The sequence below is a fragment of the Gallinula chloropus genome (assembly GCF_964237585.1).
Source record: "Gallinula chloropus genome assembly, chromosome: 1".
NCBI classification, from domain to species: domain Eukaryota; kingdom Metazoa; phylum Chordata; class Aves; order Gruiformes; family Rallidae; genus Gallinula; species Gallinula chloropus.
The window spans coordinates 42,423,789-42,448,740 of record NC_140085.1 but is presented as its reverse complement, the minus strand read 5'-3'; the positions used below and the strand labels follow the sequence as shown (position 1 = coordinate 42,448,740).

The following is a 24,952-nucleotide window of genomic DNA, read 5'->3' as shown; positions in this document are numbered from 1 at the left end:
AGAAAAATTCACTGGGTGTATCATAGTAGAATATTTCTGTTGTGCATTTTGTATAAAACCTTGCTCAGGTAATTCGTTCTCTCCCAAGGAACACTCAAGAACATGAACACAACCTCAATTATTTTTAATTTGGTTTATAACAGACTGCACTGTCCTCAGCCAAGGCTGGAGCTCAGCTGTAAACTGACACTCTTTTTGTAAACGGGCACGAGTTCACTGGAAATAGCATACCTGTTCAAGATCTGTCTCACTGACTGTGTTCATGTGATGTCTTCAGTAATAAGAGGAATGAATGGTATGTAAACAGCACAATGAATGTACAATGTCACCTTTTAACAGTATCTGTCTTAGCTCAGCTTGCCATATTTAGGTATGGAATTAGCAATATTCACTGACGATTAGAAATGTGGCAGACCACATTTCCTGGAGGGGCTCTTGATTCCAGAAAAGAGGATGGAAAACAGCAGTTGAAGCTTAGCAAATTTTGTGGAAGACAAATCTGCAGACACCACATTTCTGCAACATTCTTAAGTACTTTCAACTTTGCTACCACTTTCACTTCTACAAAATTGGCATAAAATCCCTGTTGCATGGGATTTTATGTCCACCCATGGTTATTTTACTTTCTTTTTCAGGAGGGATGAAGACACATGAAGACTACATCTGCCCCAATTGATTCCTAGTGGCATGAAATCATGGAAATTCAAGCTGAAGTGAGATCTCGCCACCAGCTACAGTGACAAGCACTTGAATATCTGGAGTTTGCATGTTTTTTCAAGTCACTATGATTTCTAGTGCTTCAAGAAACAGATTTTTCTTTGGCCTCAAAAGAGCTAGGTTTTATCCATTACATCCTTTTTCCTCTTTCCCCTCTTCCACTAGCAGTTGTTAAAAGTCTTTATATATCACATACTGCAGATCTTTTCCCTCTTCTAGTTAAGGACCATTTTTCAGCCAATTTCCTGAAAAATGGCAACTCTTTTAAATGTAAATTTAAAAATTTGTTTACTAATCTGCATATAACCCTGTACTTTAAATTACAGATGTTTATTTTAAAATATGAGATACATACATTGAATCCATACAGATGTCAGTAGGAATTTGCCACCCTCATCACCAGATGGACACACACTTTAACAGGTTTCAGAGACAGGATGACATTTTCAGCTTAGCTGTGGCATCTGTAAGCACTGTGCACGGTATGGGGCAAATCAATGGCCAGTTTGCCTAAATAATGACAGCAGATTTTGCCTGTTTCTGGGATAATTTATCCCCAAGATGGTTGTGTATCTACATTTGCTGCTTAGCGGTGGGGAATGGGTGCTGGTCTGTTAATGACCAGGTAAGAGTTCCATGTCAGCGGGGTTTAATTTAAGTGCTGAAACCTTATGAAACGCCTGTGAAATCTTGCAAAAAATCCCCGTGTTTTGTGAGGTATTTGCCACTCAGGGCTAACATGCCACAAGAAGGGGAGTTTGTGTACTTCTGCTTGTCTTACTCCATTGCTTAACAGCTCCTCTGAAGGGAAGAAAGAAGCAAAGCCAACCAGTCCACAAAGCCCCTCCACAACTGGGCCCTGATGGTGGCTGCCAGGGGGGAATGCCTTTCTGAGGTGGTCCCCTCTGGCCCTGAGGCCGGGAGCCAAAACCACACAGACGGGTGCAAGTCTCCTGAAGGAAACCCGCCGTCTCTCCCAGGGCAACACGGGGCTGCCCGGAGCCGCCGTTTCCACTCAGTCCTCCAGCTACATTCCCACAGCCGGCAGGCGTTAGAAACGCCGCCGCTGCCCTGCTGCTGTCCGTTGGCGGGTCAGGCCTCGCATGGCCCTGACGGGGCGTGAAGCGCAGCGGCGGCAGCGGCGGCGCTAGGACCCGTCGCGCTGTGGGAGCGGCCGGCAGCGCATGCGCGGCGGCGTCGGTGCAGCTGGCCGCCGCCGGGCTCGGCGGAGCGCCGCGGGCGGGGGCGGCCGCCGGGAGTTTCCCCTCAAGTACTCTGTCGGAGGCAGTGCCCGTATTGCCGGGCATGGGCGCCGCGGCTCGGCGTTGTGCTGCCTCGCCCCGTCCCGATGAGTCCTCGCCGGAGCAAGTGAGTGAGGGGGGCGCCCGGGCGGTAAGTGGCCGCTGTCCCCCGTCCGCCCTCCCCGGGGCAGTGCGTCCCGCCCGGGTGGGGAGGGAGCCAGCGCGCCCGGGCAGCGCCTCCGCTGCCCTCAGCCCCGCTCTGCACCCGGGGCAGCCCGCGGCTTTTCCCCTTTACACGACTTTATTACTTGTATTAAAAAAAAACCCGCTCATCAGTATCTCCAGGAGCGGCGGCCGGAGCGGGGGGAGAAGGGAGGCTGCCCGGGCTGGGCGACCGGTGGGGGCTGCGACGGGTCGTCGCGGGGCTCGGCCGCTGCTGCCCAGGCGCGGCCGGTCCGGAGCCGACCTGCGGCACTGCTCCACCCGCCTCCACCTGCGCACCGGTCCCTCGGTAAAGGGGGACTCTCCCGGCCCTTCTCCACCTCTTCCCCTACAGGGCGCTGGCGGCCCGGCCTCGGGCGGGAGGATGTGGTGAGAGGATGGGGCTGTCTCCCGCGGGGGCTCGCCATGGCCAGGGAGGACTCGGTGAAGTGCCTGCGCTGCCTGCTCTACGCCCTCAATCTTCTCTTCTGGGTGAGTGTAGCGGGGCGGGCCGGGCTCCCGCCGCCCGAGCAGGTGGCGACCTGGCGGCGCGGGTGGCGGGGAGGGCACCAGGGGCCCGGCGGGCACGGCAGCTCGGCCACGGGCTAGAAGTTGCCCTCCTTGGTGTAACGCCCTATGCGGGGCAGCTTCCGTAAGGGAATGCCGATCACCGAAGAAAAAAATAGTTAAAAAAGCCTTTGGGAAGTAGTTGGAAGTAAAATTAGATCTGGCGTTAACCTTGTGTTATAAATACACGTGTGAATTTGTGCACCTATCATATGGAGAGAGGGAAGTATTCCCGGGTGCTGTGGCTTCCTGACAGAGTTCGAGAGCATCCCATGACCCCGAGGCGAACTCCAGCCTCTCACAGGTACCTGAGCAGCCAGCTGCTCTGCAGAGGCCTTGCCCTGAGGGCTGTTTGGTGCTTTTAGTGGCCTGACACTGTCAGGCAAGGCCTGGGGTCATTTCTTTCGTTTTCAGCGTTTCAGTCGAAGCTGTGTTTCTAGCAGCAGGGTTTCTGGCTCTCTAGCGTAAGTGGGTGTGATTAACACTGGCTCCTGAACTTTCACAGCACGATGGAGGTTGCTCATGGCCCTCACTCGCTTGCACCAAACGAAATGTGCTTCACCTGTGTAGCTGAGAATCCTGCTGGATAAGCATGAGCGAATGAAAGGACAAAAGGCATAACATCTCGCAACTGTTTACATCTGCTGACTCCTGAGGTGCTGTAGACAGCATCATTCAATGCAGGGACGGTTGAGGTAGCTTGGGGAAGAGGAGGCTGAGGGGAGACCTTATCACCACCTACAACTACCTGAAGGGAGGTTGTAGAGAGGTGGGCGATGGTCTCTTCAGCCAGATGACAGGAGATAGGACAAGGGGAAATGGCATGAAGCTGTGACCTCCAAGTGATTATTGAAAGTTAAGTGAAGATCAGAATATGAATGAGAGGGGTAACTTAAATAGCATTTGGTACAGAATGGTAGTACTGGTATAATGCAAGTGATCTGAAAATCTGTTGAAAGTATGTAGCTTTGCATATTACATTTAGTAGAGGCAGAAAGTTATGGGCATGTAGGAATAAGTAATTTGATAGGAGGTGAAGAAATATTTTTTTAAAAGAAAGAATGTGTAATTGTTTCTCACGTCATACATGGTTTTCACTGGATACTGTACAACATTTTAAAACCTGTATTTTCTTTGGATTAAGATTGACTGAATTCAGCTGACCTGAGTTCAACTACAGATTTTTACACATATGCTGTTAGAATTGAGTGAACAGATGTTGACATGGTTGAAAACATCCTGCCCTGTCCTTTGCCTGTTCACTGCTTTCCCATGGCTTTCATGATACCTGCCTGGAGCTGTCCTCATCAGCTCCCATTCATGCCTTATCTCATAGCTGTCTTTCACCCTTAAACTTGATCCTTTCCCTTCCCCCCCATGCTTGTTGCCTACAGTGTCCCATCAGATTTATTATTCAGTGACAGCTTTTTGTAGCAACTATTTAGGTGGTAGAAAGGTTATACATGATGTTATGTTGTTGTGCTATATCAGTTGATGCTGGAGCAGAGCACTTCATTTTTCAAACCTAGAATGCTTTCTTTATGTAGGAAAGCTTGCCCTTACCTTTGGAGGGACTAGCATGTTGTATTGCAGCTCCTTTCTAGGGGAAACCCAAGGTCTCACCTGGGAGATATAAATGTGTCTGCTGTCTTTGTTCAAATTTTCAGTCCCTTTCCATGACAGACTGCTCCTTCCAACTTTTCACTGTTTTGTTCACACATTTTTCTGTTGTGGACCTCATCATGGAGCTGTGCAGCGCTTTGGAGATCAGTAGTGGAACAGCTCTAACTACAGCTGTGATGCTACTGTTAACTTTGTCCATTTGTAATTCATGTCAAGATTTGGTTTAAAACATTCATGGCTAGAAATAACTTCTAAATTTTTAGATTTTGTTGCCCTTTTAAGCAATGACGCCTCAGATTGCCCTTAACTAGAAAGTGTGGGTTTATTTATTTAGTTGGGTTTTTTTTCCTGGTCTTACAGGAAAAAGGATCTTTTAAGTCTGTTTTGGTATGACAAGTCATAGGGAGGAAAATGGTAATTTCTCATGATTGTCTCCAAAAAAAAATCTGTAATTAATCTTTGTAGCTGAGGGCAGGACATTGGAAATTACACCCAAGCAGTGGAGTGAAATTTCTATTTTGCTAAAGCATCTGAACATGTAATTAAATAATAAATGCCAGTATAGCAGATGACTTTCACCACAGATGTCGCAAAGAATTAAAACGGACTGCCATAATGTATATAAAATAAATGGAACTCAAATGAAAAATTGGCCAGTCTATTTGAAGTTCTCTGCCTTTTACAAAGCAGATGAGTACAATAGTTTGGTTCAAACCAAATACGTAAGGAAAATACCTTGAGCCTGCCAGAATTGCTAAGAAATAAGATGTGTTACGGTTGGGTGTTGGTAAATACATCGCAGTTACACCAAACTTCTGTGGAGGAGTCTGTGTGTATAAAATAAAAAAGCAAACACCTCTTTCTGCTTCCTATCTGGTCCTGCTCAGATGTGCATGTAACAGCCAAATAGAAATCTGCTACTAGCAGCTTGTAGAGAAATCTGCTGTATCTCCTCTTTCAGAGCTTGAATTTTCTCCTGTGAGTGTTTTGCCCCAGCCTTTTCCGAGTGTCAGCACATGCATGACCCACAGGGCAGTTTTCTTGTGGAAAGCTCCCCTGGAAGCAGGTGCTTAACCCACTGCTGTGGGCCTGGAGGCTGTGATTTCCCTTTGCCCCTGCTCTTCCTTCCGTTTGGAAAGCCTTAGCTTGCCTTTTGCTTATGTTAGTGCTTACTTGGATAAATACCAGCCCAGATTATGGGCTGGATGTCAGGAAGTTTAGATTAGATCAGCTCCTTGAAAATGTGCAGCCCTGTTCCTCCTGAGCACAGTGGGTTCTGTCCTGAACGGGCAAAGACAGGAGTGATGCTGTGATTCCAGGGTCTGCACATCCCCCAGTTTGGTAGGCGTGCATGTGATTCTCTTCAAGCTTGATCCTGGAGGGTTTTATGCCTTCTCTTCATTGCTTCTTTCCCAAGGGCTGTTGCCTCTGCTGTTGAACCTGCTGTTATCTGTTGATAACGTGCCCAGTGGCTGTGTCGGTTCTTGGTGTTTGGCTGAAAACAGTGAACATGTGCAAACAGTGCATGTTGACTTTTTAAAATCATGGTTTGATTGAGGGGCTGGGCTGGAACAGAGTGACTTTCTTAGTTCCACTGAGGTGGTGTCTAGGTCTAAGCACATGTTGTGCAAAAACAATTGCTTTCTTCTCCAAGCTTGGTGCTTGAGGCTGGTACGATCTGATTGTCAACCTTGTGGAAGAGAACATCTAAAGTAAGCTTCAGGTGTGTCCTGTGTACAGCTGTCCCAGTGTGTGTGTGTGAAGGGACTTCCACATTTTCCCAGGCAGCCTAGTGAGGGCAGACCTACTGCATGTGAGGCTCCTTAAGTAGATAGTGTGTGTAACAGAACTGGCTAATCTGACCATCAGTCTTGCTGAGAAGCTTAAAATGTAGATGGTTAACTCTGGCCTGGCCAGAACCAGGACACTGTGACACAATGGTATCTTCATAATTTGGTTGCTGTTGGTGCCTACAGAAGCAGAAAATTGAGAGAACTTTATCAGTCTCTCTGCTGCCATCCTTGTAGCTTCTCCAGAGCATTGCTCAACAGTGGTACGCTTATTATTTAGAAAGAAACTTTCTTACTGGGTCCGGCTGATGAGCTGTGATGAGTGAGGTACCTGCATGTGCAGGAGAGGGAGGCAGGCAATGCTGGTTGTTTTGCTTTCTGTAATTTTTGGCCTGAAGGCTCCTTAGCTGTGTGTAATTCATAAGCAATTAACTGGAAGCCAGAGTCTGTTTTAGTGGTTTCTCCTGTTTTCATAATGAACCAATAAATGTACTTCTGTTGTTGCTCAAAAAAAAACCCCCAATGTTTTTGTGGATGTGAATGGATCAGTACTTCTGGAGCTGCAGCTTCCAGCAGATCTTGAAAGAGTTTTTTTGCCTGAGGTGAGAATAAATCTGTTGTCAGTACTCCATTTGTTGTTAAGTGACTGACTCTGGTAATAGATCTGAAACCCTTCTGAATGCTGTTTTCAAGGTCAATTGAATCATCTGTCTGACTGCAAGATGTCTCTTTCAAAGCAACGGGAGTTGCAGAAGACCTGCTTGGTCTTCCAATGTCATAAAGTTTCTTTTTTTTTTTTTTTTGGCAGTTCCATGGATAAGGAATATCTTTCTGACTAAATCCTGCAGTTAATGTTTGGTTTTGTTCTTCTAAGAACATCAATTGTTAAAGTCATTTCTTCTTAAAGAAGAGCATCACTTCTTGAAGTAATTTACAAGACTGAGAGGCCCACCTTGATTTCTGTAGGTGTCTCATCTTACACTCTGAAATGTAATTTGCAGCATATTATATTGTTTTAGCCTAATAAAAAGAGGGGACCTCAAAAAAGGCGGGATTTGGTGGTTTGTAGACAAGAGTTAGTACTTACCTAAAACAGCTCTTAGCGGTGCTTCAGAGAAGACATGTTCCTGCTGCTTCTTAATTTTCTGCTTGTGTAGTGCTAATTCTGGTCTTTATTATCTCTAGATAGCATATTTCAGGACTTGGAGAAATTTCATTTTGATATCTCTACAAACATACTTTATGCAGTTTGTGAGACTACAGTGTCCTCCCTTTGGGTGGGATTTTTCATTATCAGCAAACACCTTACACTGTTCCAGCTGAGTAGCAGTTGTGGATGTAACATGAGCATCTTTGTTAATTTTGAGCACTGCATAACTTGTCCTCTCAGAAATCCTCCTCACCACATTTTGCAGTGTTCCAATTGTTGTTCTGTATTTGCTGTGGGGTCTCTTTCCCGAGTACACCACCTTTGCAAGCATTTGTGCTGGGGGAACCACCAGTCACAGAACATTGTCAGCTTGTGATAATGGTACCAGCATGACACAGGGGTTTATCAGAGGGCAGTGGCCCATAGGGGTTGTGCTAGAAGACGAGCTAGAACAGTGCAGAGCACAGGAAGAATGCGGTGTTGTGCCTCCTTACGCTAGTACAGGATCAAGCAGAGCAATAGCTCTGAGAGGTACAGGCATGTTCTGTTTTTCTTGGCTGCTCAGCCATGTGTGTTTTTAAAATAGTCAGAATTGGTGAGCTAGGTAGTGATGGCAGCTGAAAGGAAAAGCAGCACATGTCAATTTTCTCATTTAAAAGAGAATGCCAAATATAGCTAATGTGCAGAAAAAAAATCTGTATAGACTTTCTGACTTGAGAAAACTGCCAACCTTTTTTTTTTTTTTTTGCCTTCTGGTGAACATGTGATGCAGAAAGGAGCAGCTGATGTTGTGTTGCTTGTAATTGAGGATGACTGTGCTGTAGTGGCTTGGGCAAATCAAGGTTGTAAGTTGCAGATGACTCTGTCATTGGTGGTAAGGATCTCTTATCCGATGATTAATAGTGTCACCGGATGCTTGAGCCAAGCCAGTGATGATCTTGCATCCTTCACCTTGTGAGGTTTTTCTGCCTGAGGATAATGCTGTTCTGTTGAGCTTGCTTCCACGCAGGGTAATAGAGCAGGTGCTATCTAATTTTGACTATGAGGTTGTAGCCAATAAACCCTCCTGGCAGGTAGTAGAAATTGCTTTGCATCTATCTTGGGTTTGTGCTTGTGAACAAAAGAATCACATGAAACAAAAAGAGGAACAAACTTCTAGTTAGTTTTCCTTTTGTTTTGAATAGTTTTCACGCTTCAATCTTCTAGGTTTGGCTATGTGTGCCACCTGACAATTTAGACCAAGGGAATACTAGTGTTGTGCAGGGATGCACTAAGGATGGTTGGAAGCAGTGGTATTGTGTTTCCTTCTTTTTCCAACCTCAGATGGATGTGTTGAATCTCCTACTTCTTATTGGTTCCTTTTTCAAATCTGTTGTGACATAAGAAATCAGTCTGTCCTCCCTTCTGTGGAACCAGATTCTGCGTAGGGGTTGGGTTTCCACTGATTTCCAACTTCCACTTGTATCGGTGGGATTTGCAGATACTTGGAATGAACAGAGTTAGGGTCAAGTTTTTAGGGACTTTAGGTGACTAATAAGTGAACGCTGCCCGGCTGAGTACCTATAGCAGTGTAAACATGAGGTTTGTTCTAGGCTAATATACTCTGATTTTAGAGACTGCTATGTAGATGTAATTGAAACCAAATTTTCTTAGAATTCTTCTGTAAAGAAAATATCTATGTGCCATGGAAGTAAAACTCCTGTTTCTGTGGGAATATGGTGTCTCTTAAACAAATGCATTCAGCAGAGCAAGCTTTAAGAGGAGTTTTAAAGGGCAAGAAACGCTTTTAATTCTGGTCTTTGAGAAATCCTTTACATTTTGGTGTCTTTAGGCTGCAATTTTTATTTACATTACCATACCACATCCTAATAAGGTATGGTTCAGCCATAATCCATCTCTGTATCTAATTCTGTATGACCTTTTATTCCATGTCTGTCTTTGTAGGTGATGTGGCTCACCCTGCCTGGTGGTCAACAGTGAATTGGTAGATGTGTCTCTGCAAAGTGGTTCTGAAAAAGAGTGGCTTGGTGTGATGATGGAAAGGGAAAAAGAAATAGACTTCCTTTAATATTAGAAATTACATTGATGTGCTTCTTAATTTGCATTCAGAAGTCGGTGAAACCACAGACATTTTTGGTGTAATCAGACTGTGTTGAGCTCACTGCAGCTACCTTGAGAGTGAAGGCACAAACCCGTGCTGACTAGATTTGAGCCAGTAGCTCACAGGGTACTGCTCACACCAGTGAGCCAGGATCTCCAGCAGAACTGGGAAGGTCCATCTGGCCCATAGATACTTGCATTTATTTTCTGTAAATTGACATTACTTTTTGTAGAAGTTAGCTCCCCAGTTATTCACAGATCTTCAGGTACTGCTGCTGTACCTTGAAGATTTTGCATCCTCTCTGGTAAGCCCTGGGCAAGGGTCATTGGAATCATACAAGTTCTTTAATCTCATGTAGCTATTTCCTAGGCTGTAGGGGACAGTCTTAAGTTGGGTGTAGTTTTATAGGAATGTGTGATTTAATTACAAATGTAGGCTTATTTTAGTAATCTTCCTGTGCTCATTGGTATTCACATGTGAAAGAGGAGTATTAAGTGGTATACCCACAGCCATCTGATATGTAGTTCCAATGGATCAGAGGAAATGCATGTTCTTTTTTAATACCAGTCTTTCAGTTACACTGCGTTTAAAAATAATTTGCCTGCTATCTGTGAGGTTGACAACAAGTCTTTGCAGAAACAAAATTAAGAGTGTGTTGTGTATATGTGAAGGCATATCAGCTTGACAGTTGTGTGTGGCTTGTGGTGGATGTGGGTGCTTGAGCTCTGAGCGTTGCTGCAAATTACCCATGATCAGCAGCACATGCCTCTGCTTCCTCAAAGGCAAAAGGTCTCCTGATGGTGAGATGCTCGCTTTTGAGGGGAGAGTGACACAAATCACGTCCTAACAAGGGTAGTTGTTGAGAGGATGGATGAAGAAATACACGCCATTTCTTATCCCTCTCTGTTTAACGCAGAGATGCTGCACAGCCCAGAAGCAGATACACACATAGGTCTGAGGCTTGGTAGGACCAGCTCATAGACAAACTGTACCTCGACCTCTTTGCATATTTGAGCTCTTCCTTGTTCTTTACGCTGTGTTACTGTAGGAGCCTTGCGCAGTCAACTACTGGAAAACTTTCTTCCCCCCGGGAGGGTGACCGGTTCTCAGCCTGTCCGTGCTCCAGCAGTTGCCTTATTGCAAGGCATGCAAGTTCCAGCCCATGCCAAATGTGGAGCAGGTTGTTAACTCACTGTTGCAGCTGTGCAAGCAATACCAGATTCAAAGTACAAATAAGCACATGCTTCAGCTGTTTGCACGTGGGAGGGGACCGAGGCATAGCCCTGGGTAGGAACCTTAGCTAAAACTAAATGGTGATGTGTCTGTAGGAAAAAAGCTGCGTCAGTGGGGAATGGGGAATTTCCTTTCTTACAGGCCACCCTTCTTTAAACATTTAAATGCTTGTGCCAGATAATATGGAAAAACAAGATCTCTAGTCCCTCTCTCCCCCTCCTTTACATCCCTCCCCCAAAAATGTAGTTGTCTGTTTGTCCAGGGATCTGAGTCATCTGTATTTGTTCAATGATCTGAATATCGACCTTAATTGTGAAAATCCCGCGAAAGCGTTGCAACATGCTCTGTTCATGACCTTGTAGTGATTTACCTCACCCCAACCCCTTTAGCAAGTCACAGCTCAGGTTACCCAAATCAATTGTAACTGGAAAATTTTCTTAAGGTTTATTTCTGTACTAAAATTAAAGGTTGTATTCTGATGAATGCTGTCATATTTTGGAATTAATTTCCTTGGACCTGGAGGAAACCTTTTTCTGCAAAGCACGATGCTCTGTAGTGCCGCTAGGCAGCATTTTGTACAGGTACTGGAGCGTGGCCTGAAGTTGTTTACCCCATCTGTTAGAATAAAAAGGTGTGTGGGTTGGTTTGGTTTTTGGATTTTTTTTTTTATCTGGAAGATACTTTCAGTCTTTCCTCTGATTTAATAATGGAAAAAAACCTCTTTCAAATTTAAGCACAGTGGCTTTCACTGTTAAAAAATAAGGTGTTAGAATGTTTGAATGAAAGACGTGAGGAGAGAATGAAAACAAGTGTGCTTATTGTGACAGCAACTGGTCGTGTGCCCTCAAAGACAGAAATCAGTGTTCACTTATTAACGGAAAACGCGGATTTATTTTCCGGTTTAGCTATGGCCTCAAAGAGATTGTGTGCAGGACTGTCACAATAAAGGCTTAAAATATATACTTAATGAATAAAAGATGATTTGATATTTTCATTTTGATGTACAATTTATGTAAAGATATTCCAAGGACAATTTAGACTGTGCTTGGAAATGACCATTCCTAATAGTGTGAGTCCGCTGTTAGCTATTGTAATTCAGTTGCCTGAGAAAGCTGTAGTAGCTTTAAATACTTAATGCTATAAATTAGTTTGGAATTTTAATATATTATTGTGTGATCTGCATATTGCTTGTATATAAAACGATAATTTATTACCTTTGTTTAATCAGGGTGAAAATGTATTTAAAATAGAGTATGACAGCAGGCGGTTTTGTAAACTCTTTAGTGTCGTGTTGATGGCTATATAGCATACTGTGAGGGTTCAGAATGAAACCCATAGTGACTTGTGCAGCCAGCTGCAACAAATAAACATGTTTTACTGCCTACTATCATGTTATGTTTACAGCACAGCAGACTGGCTGTCATCAGAGAAGCTTGCTTGAAAACTTTGTGGTGAAATGATCTAATTGCTAATGTGGTGAAAATTATTTTGGTAGCTTTATTTCTTAAACTTCTGTCCTTTCATCTGATTGCTTGTTACAGCTTTCTAACTGTATTTTACATCTAAATTAGTTACAAAACAGTGACTAAAGTAGGTGCTGCCAGATTTTTTTTAAGGCTGCCTTTTTTCTGTCCTCCAAATGAACCAAGAGAGACTGTAATCTGGACCTTGCCCCTGCTTCCTTGAAAATCACATGGCCGTGAATCACAGTGATGTGACTGTTGTGCTTTGCTGATAGGTTTGGATGTACAACCAAGGTTTTTGGGGTGGTTGTTACTGTTCATGTGGGCAGAGTTGTGCTGCTCATGTTAGTGGAATTCCTGTGCTTCTGGCTGAAGATCTGTCTCTGCTGTAGGTAGTGCAAAGTGCTGGGTACCTGGAGCCTCCTCGATGCTAGCTGACACTTGAGGGTGCTTAGTGCTTCTACAGGGTTTTCAGTTATAAGCAGGAGGCTGTGGAGGTTGTGTGCATGTTGTGTTCCTGTGATTCCCCTGTGGCTATGGAGCAGGTGAGAAAGCTGATTGATGGGTGTGAGTTAGTGTTTGGTAATCAGTCACTAAACTAAACATCAGTCATTATTACACAGGGCAGCCTGGTATGGCAAATGCGTCTTTCATCCTGCAAAGTGCTCCTGCCCAGAGGCTTACTTTTGCTTATCAGAAGGGATAAGACTTTTTTACCAGCACTTCCCTTTACTAGCTAATTGCTACCAGCACTTGCCAGGTTATATGCTGTAAAAAAACCCCCAAACCTTTTGTAATCAACCTGTTGCTGAATTGCTTTTTTGAGTTATCACTGTTTGTTCTTTTGTGGACCTCACTGTTCAAGAGGAGCTTCTTGAATATTTGCCTATTGTCTTTATGCTGCCCCAGTCTGACAGTGTTACTGACTTTGGATGTGAATCTGTCTCTGTGGAGAAGGACCTGGAGGTCCTGGTGGACAAGCAGCTCTCCATGACCCAGCAATATCCCCTTGTGGCCAAGAATGCCAGTGATATAATGAGATGCATTAAGAAGACCATGGACTGCAGGTTGAGAGAGGTTGTACTCCACCTCTGTGCTGGTGAGGCCACATCTGGAATGTCCTGTTCAGTCCTGAGCTCCCCAGTTCAAGAAAGATAAGGATCTACTGGACAGAGTCCTGTGGAGGACTACGAGGATTATGAAGGGACTGGAGCATCTCTTTTATAAGCAAAGGCTGAGAGAGCTGGGTCTGTTTAGCTTGGAGAAGACTGAGACGCCATCTTATCAGTGCTTATGAATACTTGAGGGGCGGGTGTCAGGAAGATAGGGTCATTATTTTTTCAGTGGTGTCTAGTGACAGGATAAGAGGCAGTGGGCACAAACTTGAATATAGGAGTTTCCACTGATATATGAGGAGCACCTTTTTTGCTGTGAGGGTGTCAAAATACTGGAACAGGCTGCCCAGAGACATTGTGGAGTTTTTATCTCTGGAGATATTCAAGACCTGCCTGGACGCTGTCCTGTGCAGCCTGCTCTAGGTGATCCTGCTCTGTCAGAAGGGTTTGACTAGATGATCTCCAGAGGTCCATTCCAATGCCTACCATTCTGTGAAACCAGTGTGTCACAGCACTGTGACTTCCAGGTATTTTTGAGTAATAATTCATTTTGGATTTCCAAATAAGGTACCAAAGGTGTCTCTGAAGGAATTTGTTTGGTCATTAAGTGTTTCTGGAGAAGTCATGTGGCCGTGTGTTGGCCACAGCTTGGAGATGTATCTGCCTAGACTTTCCCTTCATTGATTTTTATGTGGGTAAAAATACATAAAAATCTCAGCCTTGTCAGCACAGAAATAAAAGTTCTACACCCTCCTAATTTGCTGTTGCATGCAAGTCCTTTCTTCTAGCAAACTGAATCATTCTCTCAGTGGCAGGACTCTGCTCATATTTTTTGGTTTCTAGGAAGTCCTTTTAGTCCTCTCTGACTTTTAGCTGTTTGTTCCCTGATCCCCTGTTGCCTCCAGATAACCTGCAGGCTCCAATATCCTTGTGATGACTTTTTGCCTGACAAATTTTACCTCTACTGAGGATGTGATCTGCTGCATTCTTCCAAGGAATCCATCTCTCTTGTTGCTGTATGGGAATGTATTAGTGCATACCTGTGAGCTCCTAATGGAGAGTAGGGACTAAGCAGTCCCCCAGTCTGGTATGGAAGGAAGAATATTAGCAAGTGAACATTTTTCTGTTACAGTTTTTGTAGTAGGACCATCTGGCTCTTATTAAAAGTTGCTGAGGAGTGTGGTTTTGATGGACTTCTCACTCTTGAGCACTACTGCTATGAGAAAAGTAACGAAATTTATCTTAAGTATTTTACTATAAATAGAGTGGAACACTAACAGAGCTAACATTTATTTCTGTGTGTGTCAGGAGGCCTTCCAGGGGAGGGTTAAAATGTTTTCTGTTGCTTTTTGACTGTAAGAAGATGGGCTGTCTGCTTGTAGATTTCTTTACCTCTCTGTGTTAGAAACCTGGGGTTTTTTATTGCTTGTGTGTTATATTTGCCTGATGCTTTCTTTTGGACTAGATGATCTCCAGAGGTCTCTTCCACCCTTACCATTTGCGAGGTAGCTGTTGCTGAGGAGTTTATCAAGAAGGAGATTATAGTCATCTTTTCCTTGCTTCTGCAGTTAACACAACAAAATGCTCTTTCCTCCTACATTTTTCTGTCAGAATAGATCCCACAGAGCGTAAAGGATGTGCATGTACATAGTAGGCTTGTGGCATGCTCTAGTTTTCAGGACTATGCATGTCAAGTACCTAGGGCCCTTCCTGGCACCACTCAGAACCAAGGCAGTGCCTGTACTTGGTGCATTAGTTTTGAAAAGCAGGTGGAAGCCTTGGGGTAGCCACTGGGACTTCTTGTGACATTTTGAAGGCAGAAGTAACCTGCTGTGGGTGTGCTGCAGGCAAAGGAGCTGCTAAGGACAGAGAGGAACTTTTGTGTTAGATTTAAACGAGTTAACTTGCTCGTCATAACAACTTTAGGGAAGTATGAGGGTGTGTGGGGAGCTAGCTGCTGAAGGCACAGGGGGAGATAAGCACTTCTCCCTGATTTAATTCTGAGGTTTCCTGGCATGCACCCATGCAATGCCTGAAAACAATAGCATTCAGCATGCTTACGTCTCTGTTGCTCAGCTAGCCAGTGGTGCTTCTGAAGTCTTGAGTCTGTCAGGTTCAGCCCCTGAGCTGCAGTTCAGGCTCATGCCCATGTGAGATTGATATTCCTGAATTCTCCTTTGGGTGTAATAAAACAGCAGAATTCTCTGAAATGGTTTAAGAAGTAAGCAGAGGCATTAGTAAGCCTTAACTCTGCTCCATTTTGTAGAAAAGCTGAGTGGTTCCCTCCTCTGCTAGAAGGAGTTTCTAACTGCATCTCTCACCTTCTGTTTGGGGAGTGGTGCTCCGTCTGTCCTCTGCATGCAGGAGTAGACGTGGTGCTGTCATGGCCAGAGAGCGTGCACAAAGGTGGGAATGGCTGCTGCTGTTAGGTGAGCCTCTCCAGCACCTGCCAGGTTAGGCACCTGAATGCTTCAATGATCTGGAGTTTATAATTGAAGCACAGTGAGTTTTACTGTCATCTTACAGTTCGGGCAGCTGAGGCATAGTGTTCACGGTGTGACTTTATCTGAATGGGTAAGAGAATCAGATTCTTCTAAATTTGACTCCCAAGGTAAATCTCTTCTCTCTCTATCAATGTATCAGTACTGCTGTGTCCTCTATGGGTCTTTAGATTCTTCTTTGCTGGCTGTGTACTTGAAGGTGACTTCATGGTTTCATATAGACCAGTGGATATAACCTGTGAGTCCTGAAAGAATAGGAGCATAAACCCTCCCTGTTGTTTCTGTGGTACACTGTGCAGTGGTAGGACTTGAGCCAGCACCAGCACCACTCCACATGGTGGAAGAGAAGCTATTCCAGCCATTAATTATCTGTTCTGGGAGAGAAGATAATTGGTCATTGGTTCCCTGAATACTTTGACAAAAACCCAGCTCTAAGCATACAGAATTACAGGTTTGAGAATGGTAGATGTTACAGATGATTGATTGTCTATTTGAATTATGAATGATCTTGACACTTTTTTAAATGCTTGATACATATCTTCATCTTTTCTTTATAGTTGATGTCCATCAGTGTACTAGGTGTTTCTGCTTGGATGAGAGACTACTTGAATAATGTTCTCACTTTAACTGCAGAAACAAGGTAAAGTTTTCCTTAAACCTATTAATCTGTGTGGGTGATTGATTGCCATACATGTTGTTCATTCTGTATAGCAAGTTTACTAATTAGGATTTCTAGAATTAAGAAGCCTTTGGTGGAGCTAATTACTGTTTTGTTGAAAGGTGTGTTTTTTGCAACCATTTCTGGCATTAGTTGAAATTAAAGGGGAAAAAATGTGAGTTCAATCTTGTTTCATTCCCAATCTTGTTTTATTCCTGTGCCTTTCTTTTCTGACAGGGATCAATTTTTGGCCCATTGCCAACGTGTAGCCATATTCTATTACTGTTTGGGTTTTGAATACTTTATTCAGTCCAGAGGTTTAGGAATGTAGTTAGTTTTATTACAGCAGTGCTTACAAGCCCTGGTGATGAAACAGGGCCTCATTGTGCTTCCTACTCTGCAAGTGCAGGGCAGGAAGATTGCCTTTGCCACAAAGAAATTGTGGATGATACACTGGGGTGCCCAGTACAGGACAGACATAGAGCTGTTGGAGCAAGTCCAGAGGGGGGCCATGAAGATGATGGAGTGCAGGGACACCTCTGCTATGAAGACAAGCTGAGAGAGTTGGGCTTTTTCAGCCTGGTGAAGAGTAGGCTCCGAGGAGACCTAATTATGGTGTCCCAATAATTAAAGGGGCGCTACAGGAAAGTGGGAGAGGGACTGTTCACCAGAGAGTGCAGTGATAGGACAAGGGGTAATGGCTACAAGCTGAAAAGGCAGGTTTAGATTAGGAAGAAATTCTTTACTGTGAGGGTGGTGAGGCACTGGCACAGGTTGCCCAGAGAGGCTGAGGAAGCCCCATCCCTGGTAGTGTTTAAGGCCAGGATGGATGGTGCTTTGGGCAGTCTGATCTAATGAAGGTGTGCCTGCCCATGGCAGAGGGTTGGAACTAGATGATATTTGAGGTCCCTTCCAACCCAAATCATTCTGTGATTACCTTCTGGTATCTGAACACAGCATTTGACTTCAGAACCACATAGATGAGATTTCTGAGAAACTTGTAAGGCGCTGGAAATAACATAACTGCTAATCTATTTTAATTTCAGTGGCTACGTTATGGTTTACTTCTGTATCATTCTTGTATGATTATGCTTTTCTGATTATTGTTCTGATTGGTTTTAGGGTGGAGGAGGCTGTCATTTTGACTTACTTTCCTGTGGTCCACCCGGTCATGATTGCAGTCTGCTGTTTCCTTATCATAGTTGGAATGCTGGGCTACTGTGGAACAGTGAAAAGAAATCTGTTACTCCTTGTCTGGGTATGTTCAATAACCTCTAAAACCAGCTGACTTCTACTTTGCTTCAAAGTGTTAAGAAAAGTTTTAATCCGCAGGCACTAGATAAATACTGATTATTTTTTATTACCACGTTGAGTTATGATATCGGTGAGGAATTGTAATTGCAAAACACACAGTAGGAAAGAATTTATTGCCTAGACTGCATTATGCTGTGACTGAAAGACAAGCAGTGTCTCATTTGCAAAAAAATCCACTTCATTTAGTGGAGGATTTGCTGAAGGGAAAAATAACTCAACCTCTTAAGTACTAATAATTACAGGAACATGAGTCTGAGTGCTCTGAAATAAACCCTTATGCTACCCTTTTGACTCTTGGTTGTGCCATAACTAAATAACCTAGACTTTGCTTCATCCCTACAGTTGATTGTGTGTGTGTGTGAAATAACAGCATTTGTAGCTAATGAATGTTGGTTCTCAGTGCATTCAGCAGCACTGCCTTCTTTTAACGTGGACATGGAGTTTTGCCGTTGCATTTAGTTATGAGCAAGTTTAAAAATAAATTCCAAGTACCCAGCTTTTCCTTTTGTTTGGAGGCTGCCTAACTGAGCCAACAATAGCTGAAAAGCAATAGTCTCTCCTGCACAAGCCTTTCTCTACAGTTTAACTGTGATGATGCTTCCACTGTCAAGGGAATTAGATGCTTTTTTTTTTTTTTACCTTGAAGTCAGGGAGTTTGAGGCCAGCAAAAAAACCCCCAAAAAACCAAAACCGCAAACAATAACAGAAATCCTACCAAACTTGCACAAATGCTAAAGGTTTAGAGTTTGAACATACTTAGACTGTTGGCAGCACTGAGATCAAGAAGTGCCGTGTACCTATGTGCTTCTTGGCAGTCTAGCTGGTAGCCCTCTGTAGGGTTGGGCTTTCTCTTTCAGCATAAGGATGAGCAGGGTTCCAAGCAGTCTATAAGTGAGCAGGAGCAGTGGATGTGAAAGAGGTGTATCAGACTTCACTGTAATTGCTATAGGGGAGAGTGGACAGGTAAAATCCTTGAGCTTGAAAATATCCGCGAGTCTTACAGAAGTGGAATTGAGTTACTGCTGTGTTTTCTTTAACTGTGGTGCATACAGTTGCTTTTTTTTTCTTGTGGGTTTGCGTGGGCTGAAGGACACGATACCTGGATCCTAAAAACTGTGTGCAAAATGAGCACGTGTGCCCAGCTCCCCCAAGGGAAAGCGTGAAGTTGGCTGGGATGTATGCAAGCCTTACTGTTATCTAATGAGAAATAATCCTGCCTGCAGCCAAAACAGTCAGGAAATGGTACGGGGGTGTTGTTTCAAACTGTCTTTTTTTATTTGAGAGGGTTCGAGTAAGCTTTGTTTGAGGTTTCCAGCTGAAGGTCTGCAGCACAAATGTTTCTCCTTTTGGGTATACAATATGAAAACTGTTGTTTCAAAGTTGTATAGGTAGGAAAATTGTTCACTTAAATCTGAATACTTTTTATTTATATAATATTCATCCTTTTTTATTTCTAGATTTTAAATTTTGCAATGTTAAAGCTAATGGGAACAAGTTCTAAGATGCTACTTATTTGTTACTTACTATATGAGCAAATACATAAAAATAATGAATCAGTAGAATTTCATACCATGTAATTTTTTTATCTTGTAATCTTTCTTACATACTTTAAAATGACTTTGTAGATATTTTTATCTTTTATTAATAGTGAACATATTAAAAGATGGTAAACTTCTAAGGCCTTAGTTTTATGGTAAGGTTATAAACTCGTTCGTTTTGTAGTGGTGATAGCTTTTAATGTGAATTAAAATTAATTAAAGGGCAAAAGCAGCTGTCTGATGTAGACCAATGCTATGTAGTATCTGGAAAAAAAAACCACAAAGATGTTACCGTTTCTGGTATAAGCCTTGAAAAAAACCATAATTAAGTCAGGGGAGAATGAAGCTGAAACCGGTTTTGGCCTTGAATTTATTTAAACTCCCAGTGAAAAGGAGAAATCATTTGTAGCTTTTCCTGCCATCTGGGAATAAAGCGTGTTTAGGCGGTCAAATTATACTAAACCAAAACAGGACATTGCTATCATTTTAAGTTGCAATATTTCATTTTCAGGAGCCTGAGAATTTGCTCTTGCTAAGCAAACTGATAAGCAAAACTAAATGATATCTTCCTAAGTATGTCATTGTCTTTGATTAATTGTTAAATGAATGCAATCATGTTATACCACAGAAGTATGCAGACATAAGTCAATGCCTCATTCATCAGACTAATCAGAAAAGTGATGGATCAACAAAATGAGCTTTTGTACAACCAGATGAACTAAAAGAAAAGAACCTTCATGTAAAACATTAACAACCTCTTCAATCATGCTTTTAATCTTCTTTTTGAAGTACATGAACAGCCATAATGATGGCATGCAGAGATATTTGGATACAAATCTTGACGTTCCTGGCAGCATGCTAATTGCTAGTGCTAATGTTGTTAATTGAATTGGATTTTTTGAAAATCTAATAAAGCATAAGGACCATAAAATATATATATCATGGTGTTAGATATTTTTAATACATCTGAATACATAATTATTTTCATTTGGTTTTGAAATTTTATTTTGCAATTAAGTGCCTGAAACCTTCCCAGCTTCACATGGGGCATAAATATAAACTGAAAAGATGTTTGCTCAGCTTAATAGTAAGAAAATATAACACCTCAGTCTTCCATGGTGCATGCTGTGGATCATTTGTAGAACCAACACTTTGTAGGTATGATTTCATTTTCATTGCTTCAGGGATACGTAGTTCAGAAGGCTAGTTGGTATAAAGAGCCCATGTGTACCTTAAGTGCCCATAATATAATTTTGTTGTGTCGTGGATGATCAGCCTTTTCATGTGGAAGTGGCTGTGAGGCCAGCCTGAACTGTAAGGCTCCTCCAAGTGACTGACTTGAATGTATAAAAAGTCCAAGGATGAGAAACTAGAGTCCAGGTTTTATGGCACTTGTAGTTTTTGAAAAAAAAAAAAAAAAAAAAAAAAAAAAATTAATTTCTTTTAAATTACTTTTTTCAAATCTAGAACCATCTTTTGCCTATTCTGAGGCTCTGTACATTCTGAATTGTTTTTAAAGTCTGTTGTGCATAGCGCCTAACCAGAAAACAAACCCCACACGTGGATATATTCTTTAAGTGTAGTAACCTTAAGGTGTGGGTGCAAATTGTTTTAAGTTCTTGTTTTATTAAGATGAGTAAACTCTCTTGCTTGACAAGAGGAGCTTCATGAAAATCCCACTGGAAAATATTTTCCTGGCTGGAGTTCTCATTGCAGATTTTGGCATTTATAGCTATGAATTTTCTGTAATTACAGCATTCAAACAGCACGGGATTCAAATTTGTCTGGATGTGTTTTCACAAAGAGAAAATCTGTTTTAAATATTTGATGGTCAATAGGGCATGTCTTTTTACTGATTTTTATCAAAAAGTTGGCAGGGAAATAAATACTCCTTTGAGCTAAATGTTGTTGGACCCTGTTGGTGTGTGGTCATACAGCTTTTTACTTAAGTGATGGCTGAGCCCGGTTACAAATTGGAATTTGGCAGACTGAATTATCTGTTAATTGAGTTGAAACACAACCAGACAAACCATCATTAAACTAAACTGATCTTTTCTTTAAAAACAGGCAAACATTTCATAAAGAGGGAAAAATGAAATTATAGTGTTTTGCTTGGAAAGGTAAACGGGAGACATGGGACAGACCTGGGATGGATGAGGCTGTTGGATGTCAGTGGTAGATCTCACCCAGCTAAGGGCAGTAGTGATGAAGTGGTTTCTGTAATGTCCATCTGAAGAACCAGGGACTGTGTCACCACCTGGGGCAGATTCTTCTGTGCCCATACACCCATTTCAGTCCATGTGGATGCAGAGGTGGTAGGGAATGATTGAATTTGGACATCTGCCATGTTGCAAGATACCAGTAACTGCTACTGTCTTCTTAGAAGGGACTGTTACTCTCTGAAATGTTAGCTGCTCTACAGTGCTACAGCACCAATTATTCTGCAGTACTTGAGCACAAATTAGTGAGAGTGATAATGATTTTTTTGTCTTTTTTTTTTTTGTGGCAGCATGTATTTCTACAATAATGCATAATATAGTTTATTCTGCAATAAAAGGGTATCTGTTTTGACCCATATGGACTCTTACCACAGTTACAGCTGCTCCAATACCTTGTACTAACATTTGGCACTAGGATTGTTATTTGCTAACCAGAAGTATTTCTTCATTATTTAACTACTAAGCATTGAAAAGGAAGAAATAACTGGGAAAAATACTTGCTGTGAACCTGTGTGGTGTAGAATTAGGACAGAGACTGAATTCATTTTCATACTTCGTGTCTTTTATCAGCAGCTCCTTTACAAATGTGATGGGAGCAAGAGGGCAACAGATGGGTTTAAGTGAGTGTATGGTAGTACAAGTTTGATGAGAAGCCAGTACTCTGTTAAAACTCAGATTGGACTGGACATGTAGCTTGCATTTTGAAGTGCTACTTGTTTGACATTCCACTTGTAAGAGAAAATACGCTTTAAGTTCACCAGGTTTTATTATACCCCACTAGTTTCAGATATAAGCAGCTGTGTCAAGAAAATAAATACAGAGCTTTAAAGAGCTTTCTTTAACTTTCAAATCAAAGACGAACTGCTTGAGGAGATGCCTGTAGTAATCATTGTTAGACATCTTTTTTCCTTGAAATGGGATAAAGAGGGTAAGCTTCTTTCCTGTCCAGGTCAGAGTTTTTAAGATTCAAAGAAATTGTTAGATTTTGAGATTGGTGCTGGTGATGCCAAAGTGTCACCATGGAGCAAAGCTGGGCTTTACAGGAGCAGCTGTACTCTGCAGGGTGGAGTGGACTATGTTGGTCCTGGGGTCTGGTGCCAACCTCTCTGTCTTGCCTGTCGAAGCATGAAGTGAATTTTCTTGACCTCATCTTCAATGTAAATGTACAACACTGTGTGTGTACTTGAAAGACTTTTTCAAAGGCAAGTGCTTTGAAACGGTGCCTAATTTCCTTAACTAGGAGAGGGAGCTTACAGATGAAAGGTAGAAGCTGCCTGGCATTATGGGCTACTGGGAGGTGTTTGGAGATGAAGGGTCCTGCCTGCTGAACAGACCACAAGCAAGAGCAGCTGTGTATTTGAGCAGTGTGGAGACAAGAGAGTTGGGGTAGAGGAGCGTGACAGGAATTGAGCTGCTGGGAGTGTCCAGGTCTTCTTGCAAATGCTTGGCTTAGACCCAAATGTTTGATGTGCTCACAGATGATCTCTGCTTCCTTCTCCATGGCACTTGGCAGCTGCATGGAACACACAGCCATACTGGTACAATTTGGCGTACTTATCCTCAGTGGCTCAAAGTAACAAGACCTGTGCAGCCCCCTTGGGGGAAACTGTTTAGGGAAATGCTGTTGACTTTTATGACAGCAGGGTTTGGACAGTGTGGTTATGATGTTGTCAAATTTATTTTTTACATACTTCTGCAATAGTGAAGAGCCATTTGCTCATCCCTTTGGAAGAAGGTGCAGTGCTAAGTTAAAAGGTAAATATCTGTCAACAGTTGTCATCTTATGGTTCCAGGATGTTTTCAGCAGGAAACATGCTGCCTGGCCTCCTGTGACACACTTTTCACTGTGTGCTATACAGTTAGAATCTGCTGATGAGGGTGACTGCTCTGCCTCTCTGCCTGTTCATGGGGATGTGTGTCCTGCGTATTGGTTTACTCAGTATCACTGTGTCTGTCCATGTGATCTGAAACTTTTAGAGCAAGCCTTGTTCCTTTTATCTTCCTTGTCTCCGTTCTCACTTGGTACACTGTTAATGTTTCTTCCCTCCATATTCTGGAAAATCATTGATGCCCAGGGCAGTAGAAGAGACTGAAATGTCACCAGAGCTGAAAATGGCTCTGAAGTGATACTCCCTGGTGAACAAAGGAAGAAAGCTAGTCACAGAAAGGCTGGTGAAGTGGAATGATGGAACTGTGTACCAGGAAGATACTGAAAAGATGGGGACTTGTATCACAGTAGGTTCAAGGAACTGGGTTCAAGGATAGAGAGCTTGGAGAGATACCAAGATTGGAACTAGGGATGCTGCACCTTGATGGAAAAAGGCAGCAGCTGAGACAATGTGGTCATGCTTCCTTTTTTTTTTCTCCTCTGTCTTTCCCAGCTCCTCTTTTCTCATTGCTTGTTTGCCCAGCTTTTTTTTCTTCTGCTGAAAGGTAATAGGGAATGGGAGAGTCCCTAAGAGCAAGGAAGGAATAAGTGAGTAAACAGATTCACAAACCCCAGCCAATCCTCTGTGTCAGATCTGAAACACAGCCCGGCGGCCCCACCAGTGGGGTATGCCTTGATGCTGTGGTTCAACTGCATTCCTTTTGCTACCAACTGTGTATGAGTGGATGTCCTCTTGGGTAAATGAATCTCTCTTTCTTGCATAATCTCACCCCTTTGACTAACCACAGAGATATTTTGCTGTGTGCGCAGAGGCTGCACTATGGGTTTTCTATCTAAGAGCAGTTCTTTGCTCAAAATAGTGAACGTTTGAGGTGTTCTGGGGCATCCTGAGGTAGAGTTATTGGGTGTATCAGCACTGAATTGGTTTGGTTTATAATGAGAGAGGATTTCCTTGACTAAAGAAGCATTTCTGTAGTGTTTAGTTCCCCTGGTAGAAAATGAAGAAGGGGTGGAGATATGAAGGGAGCTGTTTTTCGAAGATCTTTGTGGAACAGAAAACTGTTTAATTTTCAATTAAGTGAAATAAGCTGAGAGGAAATTATGATCTAATGTCTATCTTTACCAGTGTCCTGTTGAGTACTTTACAATGACCTTGCAACAACCTTTATTCCTTCAGGTCATTGACTTGTGGTAATTGAGCCCTGGGCAAATAAATCCTAATAATTGTCTGAAGTGGGCATTTGCTTATTTCCAAAGTAATACTTGTTTCCTCATACAAAAAAAAAGAAAAATGGTCAATCAAAGAATCTTGGACACATACCTTAGAAAATGAAAATATTCGTTGCCATCAAAATATTTTTTTAAATTTGGAAAATAAGTTACAAAAGTTTTTGGAAACAGTGGTAACTATATAAAAGTTGCACTTTGCAGAGATCACAGGCTTTAAGACATTTCTATAAAATTTCGTGATCTGGAAAACCAAAACTAAAATAATAGGGATATTTGATCATTTTGCTGTGGAATGAATTGATTTTGAAGAACTGGATGGCATTCAGTAGCTAATGTTGTAAGTCAGTGCTTTCAGCCCATTTCCTCCTTGACTTGTGGCTGCATCTCTCACAAATTTCTGCGT

General features: G+C 42.6%; 1 protein-coding gene across 1 annotated transcript in view; it reads left to right on the top strand.

The window, feature by feature from the left end:
- The first annotated feature begins 1,942 nt into the window (after positions 1 to 1,942).
- TSPAN12 (tetraspanin 12) overlaps positions 1,943 to 24,952 on the top strand; it is a 47,057-nt gene continuing 24,047 nt past the window's right edge. Inside the window, exons 1-4 of the mRNA XM_084263476.1 lie at positions 1,943 to 2,085; positions 2,515 to 2,651; positions 16,260 to 16,342; positions 17,483 to 17,618. Of these exons, the coding sequence (XP_084119602.1) occupies positions 2,586 to 2,651; positions 16,260 to 16,342; positions 17,483 to 17,618 (285 nt within the window). The 5' untranslated portion in view covers positions 1,943 to 2,085; positions 2,515 to 2,585. The remainder of the gene's footprint in view (positions 2,086 to 2,514; positions 2,652 to 16,259; positions 16,343 to 17,482; positions 17,619 to 24,952) is intronic.